Source organism: Aquarana catesbeiana, linkage group LG09, assembly GCF_042186555.1.
Source record: "Aquarana catesbeiana isolate 2022-GZ linkage group LG09, ASM4218655v1, whole genome shotgun sequence".
Lineage (NCBI taxonomy): Eukaryota > Metazoa > Chordata > Amphibia > Anura > Ranidae > Aquarana > Aquarana catesbeiana.
In genome coordinates, this window is record NC_133332.1 from 298,873,736 (window position 1) to 298,892,017 (window position 18,282).

General features: G+C 42.3%; 1 protein-coding gene across 1 annotated transcript in view; it reads right to left on the reverse strand.

The window, feature by feature from the left end:
- The window catches only part of HMCN2 (hemicentin 2), a 318,398-nt gene that overhangs the window by 172,965 nt on the left and 127,151 nt on the right, over positions 1 to 18,282 (reverse strand). Inside the window, exon 16 of the mRNA XM_073600486.1 lies at positions 4,701 to 4,892. Coding sequence (XP_073456587.1) covers positions 4,701 to 4,892 — 192 coding nt within the window. The remainder of the gene's footprint in view (positions 1 to 4,700; positions 4,893 to 18,282) is intronic.

Sequence of the window (18,282 nt, forward strand, 5' to 3'; positions counted from 1 at the left end):
AAACCGTCAAATTTAGCGTTTGTAAGGCAGGATGGAACACTGGACCTTGAGATAACAGGTCTGGGCGTTCCGGTAGTGTCCACGGGGAACCTACCGTCATCCTTACTATTTCTGCATACCAAGTCCTTCTGGGCCAAGCGGGGGCCACCAGAAGTACCGACTTCCTTTCCTGCCTGATCCTGCGAAGGAGTCGTGGTAGTAGCAGAATAGGCGGGAATGCGTAAATCAGTGAGAACCGATGCCACGGAATCACCAACGCATCCGTCCCGCATGCAAGAGGATCTTTTGTCCTTGCCACAAATCTGTCTATCTTTTTGTTGAATCGGGATGCAAAGAGATCTACATCTGGAACCCCCCATCTTTGGCATATGGCCCAAAAGACGTCGGGATGCAGAGACCATTCCCCTGGAAGTAACTGCTGGCGACTTAGATAGTCCGCCTGCCAATTCTCTATTCCCGGGATGAAAACTGCCGATATGCATGGCACATGCATCTCTGCCCAGACTAAGATCTGGTTCACCTCTTTTTGAGCAGCTCGGCTCCGGGTGCCTCCCTGATGATTGACATAAGCCACTGCTGTGGCATTGTCGGACTGGATCCTGACCGGACAACCCTGTAGCCTGATAGTCCAGGCTTTTAGAGCTAGATGTATCGCCCGGATCTCCAGAATGTTGATGGGTAAGGTCCTCTCTGTCTTGGACCATACTCCTTGGACCGCAGCCTGTTCCAGAACTGCTCCCCAACCTGACAGACTGGCATCTGTTGTTGCCACCGTCCAGGTAACCGGTAGAAAGGATTTCCCCTTCTGCAGGTTTTCGGGTATGAGCCACCAATTGAGGCTCTGACGCACCGCATGCGACAGGTGCATCGGAAAGTCTAATGCCTGAACCTTCTTGTTCCAGGTCGACAGAATACTGTGTTGCAGCATTCTTGAGTGAAACTGAGCATAGGGAACTGCTTCGAATGAAGACACCATCTTCCCTAGTAGCCTCATACAAAGGCGGACTGAGGGACCCTTCTTGGTCCTTACTGTCAGAATCAGCTCTCTCAAAGCAGTGATCTTTGCCTGGGGTAGAAATATTTTCTCCTGGCTTGTATGTATAATCAGACCTAAATATTCCAGTCTTCTTACTGGTTTTAGGAAAGACTTTTCTAAGTTGAGGATCCAACCCAGGTGTTCTAGATACCTGACCGTGGTCCTCAAGTTTCCATTCAAAGAGGCTACCGACCGGTCTATCAAGAGCAGGTCGTCTAGGTATGCTATGACAGCTATACCCTGAGCCCTTAATCTGGCCAGAGGAGGAGCCAAGATCTTTGTGAACACTCGAGGTGCAGTGGCTATCCCAAAGGGCAGAGCCATAAACTGGAAATGGCGCCCTCCTACCTCGAAGCGCAGAAACTTCTGATGAGCAGGAAAAATGGGCACATGCAGATATGCATCTCTGATGTCTATTGATGCCAGAAATTCTCTTCCCTGCAGGGTGGGAACTACTGTTCGAATTGATTCCATGCGGAAGGATTGAATCCTTAGGAATCGGTTCAGATCCCTTAAGTCCAAAATGGGCCTGACATCCCCATTTGGCTTTTGGACCGTAAAAAGGTTGGAATAGAAGCCCAATCCCTGGTCCTTTGCGGGAACTATCATAATGACCTCCTGCGACAAAAGTCGCTCTAACGCTAGAAGGAGCGACTGCTTCTTCTCTGGGTCTCTGGGAACATTTGATCTGAGGAACCGAGGAGAAGGGCATTCCTGAAACTCCAGCTTGTACCCTAAGGTTACCGTGGAGACTACCCATCTGTCCTGGAAGTCCTCCTGCCAGAGCTCTGAGAATTGTCACAGTCTTCCCCCCACTCGAGTGAGCGGGGGCGCCCCCTCATGCAGAGGTCTTAGTGTTTTGCCTAGTAGGCTTCTTTCCCCAGGACTTCTTTTGTCCCTGGGGTTGACTCTTGTCTCTGGACCCCGATGGAGGCGGCCGTCGAGACTGCCTGGAGGCTGAAGCCCCCGGCGCTGGGGAAAGAGTCCGTTTGAAAGAGGGACGCTTACTCTTCTTCTTGACAGGTAAGAGAGTGCTTTTCCCACAAGAGATTCTCTTGATATAGTTATCCAAGTCCTCTCCAAACAACCTTGCACCACGAAATGGAAACCCAGCCAGTAGCTTCTTACATGGTGCTTCGGCTGACCAATTTTTCAACCATAGGATTCTACGTATATGCACCAACCCCAGTGAAAGACGGGAGGTTTGCACGATAGAATCTCTAATGGCGTCAACCACAAAGCATAAGGCCGCTGGAAGGTTAGCAAACCCCTGGGCCTGCTGTTCAGGTAATACTTTGATGACCTGCTTAACATGGTCTCTTAAGTATTGACAGACTCCAATCGCTGCTATTGCAGGTTGGGCCACTGATCCTGCTAAGGAGAAAACATCCTTCAATAGGGATTCCATCCTTTTATCTACAGGATCCCTGAGCATCTGAGCATTGTCTACAGGACAAGTCAGGCTATTATTTATGGAGGAAATGGCGGCATCAATAGCTGGTATTCCCCACATTTTAATAAACTTTTCTTCCATCGGATAAAGTGTTGAAAACTTTCTCGGCGGAAAAAAACGTTTGTCTGGGTGATCCCACTCAGACTAAATAAGCTTTTCAAGTAAAGTATGAACAGGAAAAGCATGTGCTGCTTGGAAAGGTTTCAGTGACCCCAAAGCAGAAGAGGATTCTTTAGCAGTTTCAGGTATGGGCAACTTAAATGTGGAGCGGACCAATCCAGTGAGGATCTGCACTAAGACTTTCTCCTCTTGGGAAGTCGCAGAGGGTCCCTCTCCACCTGAATCCTCCGAAGAGGAATCATCCATCCCATCCCGATCCTCTGAAAGGGATTCATCTCCTTTATCCCAGAGCTCCTCTGTCTGAGGGTCTTGGGGAACAGAGGAAAGCCTAGTGCGTTTTCTTCCACTGAGTGAAGACGTAATCACGGCCATTAATCTTTCCTCTAGACCATTAATGGTTGAGGAAAAAAACCTCTTGTGTAATATATACAGGGGCTGAAGTGCCAGAAGCAGGTGTAGCCCCTGACCCCGATGGCTCTCCCTGGCTAGCCGTCCCTGGCCCATCTTTAGGGGGGAAGGATGCTGCTGACAGGGGGCCCTCAGAACCTGAACGAGATCCCCTAGTGTCTCTGGTTCCTGGGGTGCTTGAACCTCTTCTACCCATAGTGCAAAGCAACAAGGTGTGAGGTATACAAATGAACACTGTCCGCTGAGCGATGTAGTCTGGCTAAAAGCCTTGCTACCCAATGCTCAGTCTGGTGTTACTTCAGTAAATGCTGCCTAGGAGAATGCCTGTGTCCCACCTTACATGCGACCGTTAGCTCTGTGTCTCTCAGAAGGCTGAGTGCACCTGTACAGAGTGCCTTTAATAGCCTGCAGCTGGCCTGAGTGGGAGTCTAAACACTCTGTGGTGACATCCTGCCCCCTCCTCTACCGCCCCCCCCCCTCGAGTTTTGAAAAAAACGAGCGCTTCCCGCACTGCCGACTCTCCTGTCATGCTCTGGAGAAAAGGCTGGGGATGGGGGGAGGGAAGGAGGGAGACTGGTAACAAGATTTGCCTGAACGGCTATCTTCAGAGATGGTGGCCATTAGGCCACAGAGCCCGGGTGGTATAACCACTTTCTAGACCCCTGTGGCCCCTCTCTAGCCTGGGGGGAACATTCAAACATGAGAAATCCCCCCATCCACCTTACCTGCTTGCAGCCTGCTTGATACGCTGGGACATACACAGCGATTACAACACCTGAGACAATCAGTCAGCATGTGTAGGTTTGTGCTCTTGGCAGCCCCCGGTGGTCACAATAGGCATAGCATGCATTTACCTTAAAGGAGAAAAACCACTAGAACTCAAAAATTCTGTGGAATCTCCTCTTACCTTATCCAGCCGCAGGGTGCCGTTTACACAGACCCAATCTTCACCTCTCACGGTGGGCTCCGTTTGAAAAAACCGTCAGAGACTGGGGCCCCCATCAGTAGGGGGATCCAACAGTTCTGGGACCGTAAAGCACCTCGCCAGAAATTAGGAAGTTTAAAGCCATTTTCTGATCTGCGGGGTCCAGCTCTCTAAAAAGAGAAGCATTACGGGTAAAACCTCGTTTCTTCGGACACGAGGCCCGGGTACCATTCAATTCGGCCATGAAAAGACACTTTGAATGGATCCGGTTCGCCTGGCTTGCCCCAGTATAGGATCTTAGGATATTCCCTTTGGAGCTCAGCACAGGACATCTTTATACGTCCATCACCTAAGACACTGGCGTAAAAACTGAGGTATCCCTGCAAGGGGGAGGGATTATATAGGGGGTTGAACTTCCTGATAGGGTGTGCCAGTGTCCAATCACCAGTGATACCTATATAACCCATCAGTAATTACTGTGGCTCTGTGTCCCGTGATGTTCGAGAAAGAAATAAACATTAATATAAATCCCTAAGGTGGCATGCTGGTGTATGGGCAGAATACCTTTTTTTGTCTGCCTTCATCCCAAAGCAGATGAAGTATATTTCTGGAGAGAACACTGACTTTAAATTGATTTTGGTGGCTATGAACACCTGCCTATGTTACCCATTCATGTTATTAAAAAAGTTGGGAAGTTTATTTCCTTAAAGGTAGTGCTATTGAATTTATTTGTGCTGCTTCAGCATTCTGTGCCTTACTTCTCATATGGACGGTGTTTGACCCAATGCCACCGATGATCTCTGTAGTTCCAGATGGGACTAGTGGCCCCTCATCTTGACGGGACCAGGACACGGTTGGTACAGGGCTCCCTTCAGCACTGCAGATGAGCTGCACACTCTCTCCAACATCCACTTCTACGTCCAAAGGAAAGTCTACAAACTGAGGAGGAACTAGAGGGAAGAAAATATAAGGGATAAAATATAAGCAAGCACAGAAAGTCTTCCACTGCGGCATGGTAATCTAAACTAGTAAATCTAGTACACTGGTTAAAAAAAAAAAAAAACAAACAATTATTTCATTGGTTAATTTTTTTCTATACTTCGTTTTATTGCAATTCAATATTGGTCCAGGTACAATGGGTTACAGTACAATCAATTTCAATTTAAAACACATCAGCTTAAACATACGATAGATGCCAAATGTTTACACAAAATACACTAAAAACTTTTAACCTAGTTCTGCGTAGACAGAGTTCCTTTAATGGCCAAGTCCAGGCAAAACCATTTATGTGGTTTTGGAGTGAAAATAGGTTAAATCAGGCTTTTATTGCTATCTTTGTGCCCATTGAGGAGACCTTTTCTCACTTCCTGTCAGGACAGGAAGTGATGGGAAATCTCTCCAACAGGGATGCAGACAGATCCAATAAACGTTATTATTAGAATAAGAAAGGGATAGAACTTCAGGTAATGTTCTCCTGTAATCTGTGCTTTTTTTGTCTCAATCCCCCATTTATTGTATGGTGTCACAGGGACAAAAAATTCTCTGCTCAATCTGGAATAAAAACGTTACAGAAATTTTAACTGAATCTAAAATTAAAATTCGGAATTAGGCTTTACTATTGAATAACATGCTCAGTAAATCTGTCACAAACGTCACCAATTCTAACTGGGCATATAGCAAAACAATCAGTACATTCATATAAAAGGCAGCTAAACTTCAACATTTGCATTAAAAGCTGAGCCTGGCTCTATCTTGCTCACCATTGGCATTTCAATGAGATCGGGATCGGAACCTAGCGGGTCACGTCTGTGCTCCGCTTCCCATCCCTGCAGCCCGGGCGCCGCGGAAACACAGTTGGAATCGTCATGTATCACTCTGCACATGTCGGTTCTATGTGGGACCGCGGTGCACCCTGGGACTTGTAGTAGGATGGGATCTTCGGCTCCTCGGGCATGCGCACTGGCGCCTACACGTATGCATCGAGCTGGTGACGTCACACGCCAGCTCGATGGGGGACAGCATTTAAGCCGGCTAATCTGACAGAGCAATCTGTCAGCGCCGGAGGGTGGAACCCTTTTTGTAGCAGTGTCAGTGACTGGTAAGTTTACCACACACTGCTCCACAACCAGCCGCCTTTCTCATTCACTCTTTCCTTCATCTTTAGTCTACCCATCCATTACCAAGTACCTAATTGTCTTTTACATTTAGTGCAAAAAGCACCTAAACTGTTGACCTGTTTCTCCTATATGTATTTACTGAGACAATATGTCCATTACCATCCGGCTAGTTATACTGGATGATCTTTATCTAACTGCTATTACCATTTACCTCCTTGTTATATTCCTTTTCACCTACACTTTCTAGTCCTTGTAATTTTTGCTACTCTCAGCAGAGCTTCATCCCCCATCCTTACTATCTTATCATTTAATTTTTGCTTTATTCATTAGCATTACTGAACCATCCCCTGCAACGACTATCTAGCAGGAGTTTTGATGATCGCCTCCATCTCATAGGTGCTGTTCGTAATAATTTTTAGAGCAAGTGCCCAGTGGCTCTCTGTTTTTTGAGCCAACTAACTTTTCTTCTACGCACCTCTTGCGAATCTTCACCAGAATTTCAATAAGCAAAAATTAATTTTTTTTTCATTGATATCTATCTATATATTTAGCCATATATTTACCTCCCCTACATTAACAAATAGCCCATTTTGATACATTGTACTTTGTATTTTATACATAGTTCTACCTTCCTGTCCCCTGTGGTTGCATAATCGGCCCTATCGCTGTTCCAGTTCCGGTTGGTGAATGCGGGGATTGACTGGACTTTGGGTCATTATGGGGATAAGCACCTTAATAGTACTGTTATAGAGAGGACATTGCGCTTGTCTTTCAATAATTATGTATATTTATATTTCTCTGTAATTTACAATGAATGTTATTTTATAATTTTCTATATCTCCTTAGAATCTATAGGAGTGTTGGATGATACCACCTTTCAGTTTGCATATCCCTTGAAAAAGCGACACTGCGAAACATGTGGGGCTAGTATGCAACTATATCAGCTTCCAAAATATATGTACACTCATATTCCACATTGACCACTGTGACTTTGTCAATATTGAGATTTTATGAATTATGTACAAATTATATGTTTTTTAATGGTTGAATTAAAACTTTGGTTCTTTTAAATTTTCTATGCTCAGCTTATTTGCACTGTAAAAATCCCTTCATCTTCCTTACCATTTATTTCAATGAGATGTGAGACCTCACTGACCAATAGGGAGGCTTGGGAAATGATACCAAAGTTCCCTCATAAAGATATAAAAACCAAGAGATGTACCGCGCTAAATTGTAAATGAAAATAAATAAATTCAAAAATGACTGCTGCGATTAACCAAGTGATATCAACAAGGCAAAACAATACAAAAATAACAATCACGCTAATCAATGTGCTACCTAGTGCATGATTAATGACCACTTTAACAATGAATGAAAAAATGTGCAAATAGCTAGACTAATCAAATGATTAGACAAAAATCACTGCGAAGGATCAAATAAGCTAATAAACGCACTAATAAGTGAAGAGCAAAAATGCAAAAGAATAAATAAAATATAAGTCCATGTAATGTTGAAAAATCCCTGAGGAGTAAGGTGAAACCTCCACCAAGTGATGAAATATCTTCAGTGTCACACCAACAGTGGTATTCAGAGACTTTTACCAGATAATTAGGACCATCTATCGCTAGGATGGTCACTTGAGCGAGCAGAAAAACCTCTACAAGGTATCAGGAAAACCCTTGAAGGAAATCAGACCTGTTGCAGCCACCACTCCACTCACATTGGTATCTCCAGAACATCCATAAAGTTTACATAGGAAGAAAAAGGCTCCAATAGTGTAATACCATACAACCAAGTTTATTTAAAAGGAAAGCCAAATGGCTACTTACAAGAATTAAAATTTGTATGCGCATAAAAGAATCTCTTTTCCGGCAAACAAACATACACCCGCCCTTCCAGGATCACATGGGGCGTGATGATGTCAGCCCGTAGCTCTGCCCAACATTACATGGACTTATATTTTATATATTCCTTTGCACTTTTGCTCTTCACTTATTAGTGTGTTGTTAGCACTTCTTATTTAATCCTTCACAGTGATTTTTGTCTAATCATTTGATTAGTCTAGCTATTTGCACATTTTTTCATTGTTCAATTGTTAAAGTGGTCTTTAATCGTGCACTAGGTAGCACATGGATTAGCACGATTGTCATTTTTATATACTGTACGTAGAATGGCAACATTTATAAATTGTGGGCGTCACATAAAACATAACATTTTACATTCAGGGGAACTACAACAATAATGCTACATGCTTGCTAATTGAAAGTAAACTAAGGGCCAGTTCACACCACAGGCAGTCCAGTGCGTTTTTTTTTTTCCTGCATGAATAAAAGCATGTAAAACAGGTTATATGGTTTCCAATGGCATAGTTCACACTAGTGCAGTCATTTCCAGGGCTTTTCAGTTCCATAAAAATAAAGTAGAACATGCTGCATTTTTCCTGGACCCGACTGTACTGGAACGCAGTAAAATGCACTGAAACGCACTGGCATGCATCAAAAACACATACAAAATGCACTGGACCCTAGTATAGTGGAAAAAAACAAGAAAAAAAAGCATTTGGAATGCATCCGGAAACACATAAAAAAGCGCCGAAAACATACTGGGACGTGTCAAAACGCGTTAAAAACGCGCATGCAAAAAAGCATCCGGAACAGATCTGGAATGTGTTTTTGTGGTGTGAACCAGCCCTAAAAAAAAAAAAAAAATCAACTGTATTATTTTCCATATGTTATCTTAATAGATTATGTTTAGGAAAAAGAAAACATTCCCTGCAGGGTGCTTCCATGGTTCAGTGCAGTGCATGCTGGGCTATCTAATAAGTTAGCCCAGCTTTAGCTGTCCAATTGCTGGTTGCTTCTGCAGCAGACAAGAAAACCTAATGCTGCGTACACACGGTTGGACTTTTCGTCTACAAAAGGCCGACGGACTAAAGCTGGCTGACAATCCGACCGTGTGTGGGCTTCCCCGGACTTTCAGCAGACTTTCAGCTGACTTTTCCAGTTGCAAATCTGACGGACTTTAGATTTGAAACATGCTTCAAATCTTTACGTCGTAACTACGCCGGACCCAGAAATCCGCTCGTCTGTATGCTAGTCTGACGGGCAAAAACCCACGCTAGGGCAACTATTGGCTACTGGCTATCAACTTCCTTATTTTAGTCCGGTGTACGTCATCACGTACGAATCCGTCGGACTTTTGTGTGATCGTATGTAGGCAAGTCCGTTCATAAGAAAGTCTGCCGCAAGTCCGACAAAAGTCCGTCGAAAGTCTGTCGGACAGGCTGTCGGACTTTTGTAGCCGAAAAAGTCCGACCGTGTGTACGCGGCATAAGAGGGCATGGCCTACTAGAAGGTTACAGTATGTCCCTCCTATGAGTCTTTGAACTGCTCATGTGTGGTATCCAGCTATTCAGGTCTGTATTCACAACAAATTGGCAAACTAGCATTCTAAAACACTAAAGTACCACACTCACAATCGGGATACATTTGAAAAAAAAATATTTTTATGTAATATTTAACTTACTAAAAAGAATTTTGAAAATGTTTAAAAAAAAAGTTCTAAAAATACTATATTTGTAAAATACAGAGGTTTTTTTTTACAAACAAATACAAACAATTAAAACAGTGATAGTAAATATCAGCCTATAAACATTCAAAAATTGTAAGTAATACAAGACCAATGTAGTTATCACTTTGAAAGATAAAAACTAAAATAAAAGATCTAAATATTATCCATGTCATCCCTAAAGACTTGGCAGTGTGTCAGCACAGCAGTCATTCTCTTCTCACAGTTATTAAAAGCTAAAAACATTTAAATACTGGGAGTTGAAATATATAAATGTAAATTCTCTAGTATTAACAATTCTCTTCAGCACAGTAGCAGCACACTAGCATTGATTTACCAAAACTGGAGAGTGCAAAATCTGGTGCAATTATGTATAGTAGCCGATCAGCTTCTTAAGCCTCGTACACACGATCAGATTTTCCAACGGGAATTGTGTGATGACAGGCTGTTGGTGGAAAATCCGGCCGTTTGTATGCTCCATCGGACAATTGTTGCTGGATTTGTTGGATGGCAGGTTTTAAAATTTTCCGCCAACAAATGTCTGTTGTCAGATTTTCCGAGCGTGTGTGTACACAAGTCCGTCGGACAAAATTCCAAAGTACAAACACGCATGCTCGGAAGCAAGGAGGAGCCAGAAGCGGTCGGTCTTGTAAACTATCATTCTTAATTGAGAATTAACATTCGTGACGTGGCAAATTATGAAATCTCGAAATGCAGCGCAAAATTCTCTTCTTTAACCACTTAAGGACCAGCCTCGTTTTGGATTTTAGGTGTTTACATGTTTATAACAGGTTTTTTTGCTAGAAAATTACTTAGAACCCCCAAACATTATATATGGTTTTTCTTCTAACACCCTAGAGAATAAAATGGCGGTCATTGCAATAATTTTTTTTGCACCGTATTTGCGCAGCGGTCTTAAAAGTGCACTTTTTTTGGAAAAAATGCACTTTTTTGAATAAAAAAATAAGACAACAGTAAAGTTAGCCCATTTTTTTTTTTATATTGTGAAATATAATGTCACGCTTCAAAATTGCGCCCGCTCGTGGAATGGTGTCAAACTTTTACCCTCAAAAAGCTCCATAGGCGACATTTAAAAAATTCTACAGGTTGCATATTTTGTGGTACAGAGGAGGTCTAGAGCTAGAATTATTGCTCTCACTCTACTGGTCGCGGCGATACCTCACATGTGTGGTTTGACCACCGTTTTCATATGCGGGCGCTACTCGCGTATGCGTTCACTTCTGTGCGCGAGCTCGTCGTGACAGGGTTTTTTTTTTTTTTTTTTTAATTTATTTTTATTATTTATTTTACATTATTTTATTTATTTTTACACTTAAAAAAAAATGTGTCACTTTTATTCCTATTACAAGGAATGTAAACATCCCTTGTAATAGAAAAAAGCATGACAGGACCTCTTAAATATGAGATCTGGGGTCAAAAAGACCTCAGATCTCATATTTACACTAAAATGCGATAATAAAAAAAAAAAGTAATTTAAAAAAATTACATTTGAAAAAATGTGCCTTTAAAAGGCGTGGACGGAAGTGACATTTTGACGTCGCTTCCGCCCAGCAGTGTCATGGAGTCGAGTGGGCGCCATCTTAGCCTCACTCGTCTCCAGGCACAGGACGGAGACGGATGCGATCGGCTCCGGTAAGCAGCGGAGGGCACCGGATCACGGCGGGAGGGGGGCCCCTCTCCCGCCACCAATAAAAGTGGTCTCGCGGCGAATCCGTCGCAGGGACCACTTTTATCTGAAAGCCGGCCGCCGCACGAGAACGGGGATACCGGGGTTATACCCCTTCAAAGTTTGGACGTACATCGTCATGCGGCGGTCGGCAAGTGGTTAATGGGATAATAATGAAGCTGCTTTGTTGGTGATACTGATGGAGTTATTGCAAACTAATTTTCAAAGGCTTTTATTTTCTAGTGATATCAAGAATCATATTATTATGTTTTGTTTTTTTTTTGGGCAAGTTAACACAACACCATAATCCTGTAGTTTTTAAGTTCAAAGATAAAACTATGTTGGTGTCTCTTGTCAATTTTACATTGTATTTTTTTTAAATGTAACTGCCTACTACCAAACTGTCATTTGAAGTAAAACACATAGCCAAGTATTATTCTACAAATTTTTTTATTGTGCATTAAAAAAAAGAAAACAAATAAAATTAGACATGCTATCTGCCAATAGAACTTAACCAAAAGTGCATTCTATACATCCAAAAATATAGAAAATATACCAAATCAAATCATTATTATTCAACCAAAAAATAAAATAAAAGCCTCATGCATGTGTCCTGCTTCTTAATATAGGGGATCAACAATGCCAACAATGCCAATAGTTGGTGAAAGCAGAGGGGTCCCTCATCCAGAGATAATTCTGACAAACATCAGGATTATTCTCCTGGAGCTCCCTCAGCAAAGGCATATGATAATTGGTCACAATTAATAAAGCAACCAATTTTTGGTCCAAGAAATCCTCCTCCTGTTCCTGGACTGGACTTGGGTCAAAGCAATAACTCCAAGGCCAATAATAAATAACACATTCTCTCCTCCGATTCCACAACATGTCTGCTTGATGAACAGCCGTTCAGAAACGAACTGAAAAGCGCTAAATGAAAAGCACAAATCAACACTCACCAAACTTCTACTAACACAAAATTAGCAGAAGGAGCCCAAAGGGTGGCGCTAAAGAGCTGAAAAAACACACAGTACGTCAGTACGTTTGTGTTTGTTGGCCGACAGTTCCTTGCTGTTTGTATGCAAGTCAAAATACAGGCACACGCCTTCGGACAAAAGTCCGAGGTTTTGTCTGCGGAAAATCTGAGCATGTGTACGAGGCTTAACTTTAGCTTGTTCATTTAAGCTTTGACAAAAAAAATCCTGGAAGCTGATTGGGGTTGATTTACTAAAACTGGAGAAACCAATGTGTAAAAACCAAAAAGACCTGTACAAAACAGAGCCTTGAGTGACTTCTGACCCTCCATCAAAGTTCAGCCACTGAACGGATTATAGGGAAAATGAAAATAAAATGAAGGCAGAATTCCCAAACTAAAACTAGCGGTTTAAAAAAAATACATTTTGTGATTTCTTAAGAAACAAAAATATATTTAAAGCAAAATATATTTTTTAGTTTTGGTTTTAGTTTTTCTATTTATCCTGGTTATCAGTGCCACTGGATCAAAAAGCGATGGTAAAAAAAAAAAATAAAAAAATGTACAGCTGTCACCGGAACAGGTGACAGAGATAAGAGGAGATCTGAACCCAATTTAAAAGGGATTTTCGCTCACCGTCTGTTGTCTCTGTGGGACAGAAAGTGAGGCAAAATCTCTTCCATGGGGAAAAAAAACCTGACAACATTTTAACCATTCCCTATTTCCCTTAAAAAAAAAAATTAAACATTTTTTATGGCTTTATACTTAAAAAATGTTTAATATCTGCCTGGAGTTCAGTTAATGGTTGTTATATCTCTAATTAGATTTATACACAAATGTCTAGGATTCCCAAGTCTACAATACCTGTCCAGGCAAGACACAAATATGCCCTTTAATAATGGCTTGAACAACAATTAGGGCGTTTTGGTTACTTTGTGTAATTCATCTACAAAGACCAGTAATGGACAATTTGTAGTTCCCTGGGCATAAAAGCAAACATAGATCACAGTACAAAAAGCTTTAATGTGTTCTTGTATATTTTCTAAGTTACAAATCTGGATTCTTTCCTGACAGGGTGTGTGGCTATTGAAAACTGTGTGTTGTATATACAGTGATTCCAAAGTTTTAGCGTAGGTCTAGTCACAAAAATCTCAAACAAGCTTTAACATTTTAACTCACTTTTTCAGCAATTTTCAGTCTTTTGAAAATCTGCAGCTTTCAGCATCGAACCCAAAAGCATTGTCCTGTATTTAAATCTGCTAGTACATCTAACACCCCCCAAACTAACGATGCTGCTGTCCAAATCACCCCCCCCCCCCGTGCTCCTTCATCCAGATTGGGAGGTCAAGAGGTGTGTTACTGGCCAGATCACCAGGGGAAAAAAAGCTTAAAAAAAGAAGACTAATACAGCCAATACATCAAAGGTGCAATATATTACATTTTTGGTTTTGCTTTTAATACCGCTTTAAGGATACCTAATGATCCTGCCATGAAGGTCCTTGTCAGGTGAAAAAAGATACTCTGCCCATACACTTGCATGCCACCTAAGGAATTACTGTATTATTTTCTTAAAGTAGATCTAAACCCAAGAACAGAATGGGGGTATATTGCAGCTTAAAATATTCTTATTGCAATTTTTTTATTAAAATAATAAACTGTATGTTGTGCTCCTGCATTGTCACCCTTTCATATAATCCTACTTTCAAAAATGTAAGTTCTCGTAAGGATTGTCCTTCTGTAGTGCCAGAGAAAATCAGCAACTTAAGCCTCGTACACACGATCGGATTTTCCGCAGACAAAGGGCTAGACTTTTGTCCGAAGGGCATGTGCCTGGATTTTGTCTTGCATACAAACGGTGCACAATTGTCAGCCAACAAACACGAACGTAGTGACGTACTAGACGTACTACGAGCCAATAAAGAGGAAGTTCAATTGTCAGGCACCACCCTTTGGGCTCCTTCTGCTAATTTCATGTTAGCAGAAGTTTGGTGAGTGTTGATTTGCGCTTTTCATTTCGCGCTTTTCAGTTCATTACTGAACGGCTGTTTGTCAACCACACATGTTGCGGAATCGGAAGAGATAACGTGTTATTTATTATTGGCCTTGGAGTTATTGCTTTGACTCAAGTCCAGTCCAGGAGCAAGAGGAGGAGGATTTCTTGGACCAAAAATTAGTTGCTTTATTAATCACGACCAATTATGTCATATGCCTTTGCTGCGGGAGATCCAGGAGAATAATCCGGATGATTTTCGGAATTATCTCCAGATGACGGATCCCTGCTTTCACCAACTCTTGCCATTGTTAACCCCCTGTATTAAGCTTCACTAAGCTTTAATATGGGTTCTCTGCAGAGATAGTCTTTAAAGCCCAATTGAAGTCACAGAAATATATATACAGTCAGGTAGATATTGTACTAAAAATACCACTTTTGGTAGTTTAACTTCCACTTTGCTGTGATACTTTTATAGCAGTTGTGTAATGTATTGATCAAAAAAAAAATGGACCAAATTCTGCCATCCACACACTTGAAGTGGATGAGGGAATCCTTCCCACTGTGTTATTGTATTCTGACAGTGGGTGGACTTCCCCTTTGTCAGAAGAATACATTGATTAGGGTAGCAGACTATAGCCTGCAGTGTTGATCGAACGGGAAAAATCAGACAGGGCAGTTATACAGAAGTCAGTTGGTAGATTACCTTCTGTACAACCACCGTGCTCATAGTTACATAGTTGGTAAGGCTAAATAAAGACACTAGTCTATCTAGTTCAACCTGTATGGGTGTGTGTGTGTATTTATGTCTCTACCCCTTCCCGTATCCCTGTGTATTGGGTACGTTAGGATGCCTATCTAAAAAAAACTTAAACTGTCGACACTTCCCGCTGACACCACCAACTGTGGAAGGGAGTTCCACATCCTTACCCTTCTAACAGTAAAGAACACCTGCAGTTTGCCACCCGGCCAAAGTACATTTACTGCACGGCATGGTGGCAGGGGCAGGCTGGACCACGTACATGTACATCATCCAGCTGAGGGTGCATCGCTCCCATCAGCGGATTGCGACTCCCAGTATCCGCTATGCGATAACATGATCACAGTGTCAACAAAGCTGTAATAAATTAAATTTATAACAGCTGTGTTTCCTATAGTAATGCTGTGATTGGCCCACAGCTAACACGTGGTACTTGGGCCAATCACAGCACATAATAGTAAGTCACAGCTGTTATGAATATAACCCATTCATGACAGGTCAAACATTGCTGTTACAGTGATCATCACTGTAGCAGCAAAGTGTAAAAAAAAAAAAAAGACTCTGATTACCCCCCTCCCCCAGAGTAGTACAGTGTCACTATAGTGTCTCTCAGATGGAAAAAAGCAGATGCTGTGTAAAGGATATGGTGATATGATGAGGAGCCAAATGTATACCACTGTAAGGGACTGCTGGCAAAATGTGGAAAAGCCAGCGATGTATTTTGCAGGCAAAAATGCAAAAAGCCAGGGATGTATTTGGCAGGCAAAGGTGCAAAAAGACAGGGATGTATTTGGTAGCCAAAGATTACATAAGGCTGTATAGCAAGTCCGCTGGCTCTCCGGTCAAACCCAGGAAAATCCAGGGAGACTAAGGCAGGGGATGGGTAGCCAAAGCTAGTGGATGGCTCGCCAGATGTGGTGTCGCGGCCGTGGTAATCACTGGATGTGGTGTGTGTAGAGACATCGGGGGATAGCAACAACGTTCCGTGGAGCAATCTCTCAGAAGGCTGTCATCAGGACGATGTGTTTTGGGTGTGGCCCATCTTCAGGTTGTGTCTTGCTGGACCAATAAACATCTTATATGTTTGTATTAACTATGGTTTTGGTCTTTCATCTATGTGGAACTACAACTACCAGGCACCAGCTTTCACAACACTGGTTTGTGGTTGTACAGACGTATAGAATCCCATAGAGCTTCCATTGAGGATCTTTGTGGTTATGTTGTTTATGAACACTGATTCAGGCTGCTTTTGTGAAAGCTAGAGCTGCTGACTTTGCAGACGAGATGTTGGGATTATGTGGCTGATGGAAGACCAGGATGGCCATGTTTGTTAATGCTGATTTGTCAACGTAAAACCTTTTTACATTGACTTTAACATCTCAAGGGTCCCACTCTTTTGTGTATTGTGCTGGATTTTTCCATCTATTGGTCTATTACAGTCACATATATTATGACACTACGTTGGACAAGCATTGTTTTATGAGCAATTTCGGGTCCCCATTTCTGCATGGGTGCATTTTGGGTCCACTAGTTTAAGGTTTCTTGGCCCAAACGGGTGTCCATTCTGTTGATCTCTTTATTGGTTGTCCTTCATTTGCCTCCCCACTGTCTAGGAAAATGTGATTAGCTCTCCTTATTAACACATTGGTTTTATTAAAAGATTTGGTGTGTAAGGCATCTGTCAAATCTAAAATGAAGTCCTGAAGAGGTTGTGTTTACTGCAAAAAGCGATGACTTAAAATATGACAGTAGTTATTTAGGCTATATGTATTTTTAATACCCACTGCACTATTTTTGTTATTTTTATATGTATAGATCTTTTATGGTATCGGTATTATAAAACATTGATGTTTTTAATGAAGTGTTTCTTGTATAAAATACCGGTTGGTCATCCTTGAACACCCCATTTGTTTTCTATGGGTTGATGGCCCACTGGTAGATAAAATGTTGAGCTTGAATTTTTGTTTCCTCCACATATATCATTGATTGCAAAAATACCAATCATCACCCACCAGTTGTGTCACATGGGAGTGAGAGGAGAAAGTCACATGCAGTGAAACAAAAAGGCAGAAAGCCTTGGAAAGGTTAGCATTTGCTGGTTGGGCCACCATTAAAGTGAACCTATCACTTTGCCTACATGGTAAAAGAACAAGTTTGCTTTAAGCCGCCCATGTACAGATTAGACAACTACGGTATCTCCTATTCTAAACCTTTTTCATGGATCAAAAATTCAGTCTCTAAGGCACAGTGTCAGACTTACCCGTACCAGACTGACGAACCCGATGTAGCAGAGGATGGCCTCCCGTACGTATCTGGTTCCCGGCCCCTGATAGAGTACACAGAAGGCATGGGAGCACAGAATGGTATGAGAGCCTGGCGGGTGGATAAGGCCCAGGATCCTGACACAAGCTGGCAGGTGGTAATAGGTAGGCTGGAGATCAGCTAACAGGTGCAGAGCAGGCAGATCCGGTCACTAGCAAAGTTGGCAGCAGGCAGTCAGCACGGTACAAAGGGAGCAGGCAGATACAAAGTCCAGGTCACAGGCAGGTTTTGGCAACAGGCAATCAGCACGGTACAAGGGGTCAGGCAGGTTCAACGTCAGAGGCAGGCCGGGATCAGTTTGCAGGCGGATAGCAGAGAGAGAGAGTCCAGTAAACAAGCCGGGTCACAGGGAGATCAGAGCAATACACAGGAAACAGGAAGTTCGGAAACAGGAAGCTGATGATCGGACAGCACCGAGCACAGCATCCCATTAGCTTAAATAGGGCAACCGACGCCAAACACAGCGAGCACGCGCTCGCCGGCGCACTCCAGAGTGCCCAGCAAGTGTCCTGAACCGATAACCTCTCTGACACACAGCCAATGATAGCACTGAGCCATGGAAGAAAAAGTTTGGTAGGATTAGAAATCCTTGCTCAATCATTTATACTTTCATTGTAGCCTGTAGTGAATGAGGTGGGCCCCTTTCATTACCCCTAACAGTAACAATCTAGAAAGTGTCTCAGTTTCATGTACATGGACATAAATTCATCCTTGGTGTCTATACACATCTTTAGATTTCGAATTACAGCATGTTCCTTTGTTTTAGTTTTCATAGTATAATCATATACACAACTAGAAAATTAATTTCCTGGAGAAAATGAGTGGGAATGCTGAATTGCTGAAGCTAACTGGATGGATAGCTTAAATCCGTAAGAAAAAGTTGAAGAAGTGAGAATAGTTGGAAAAGTAGGAATGGTTTTAAAATAA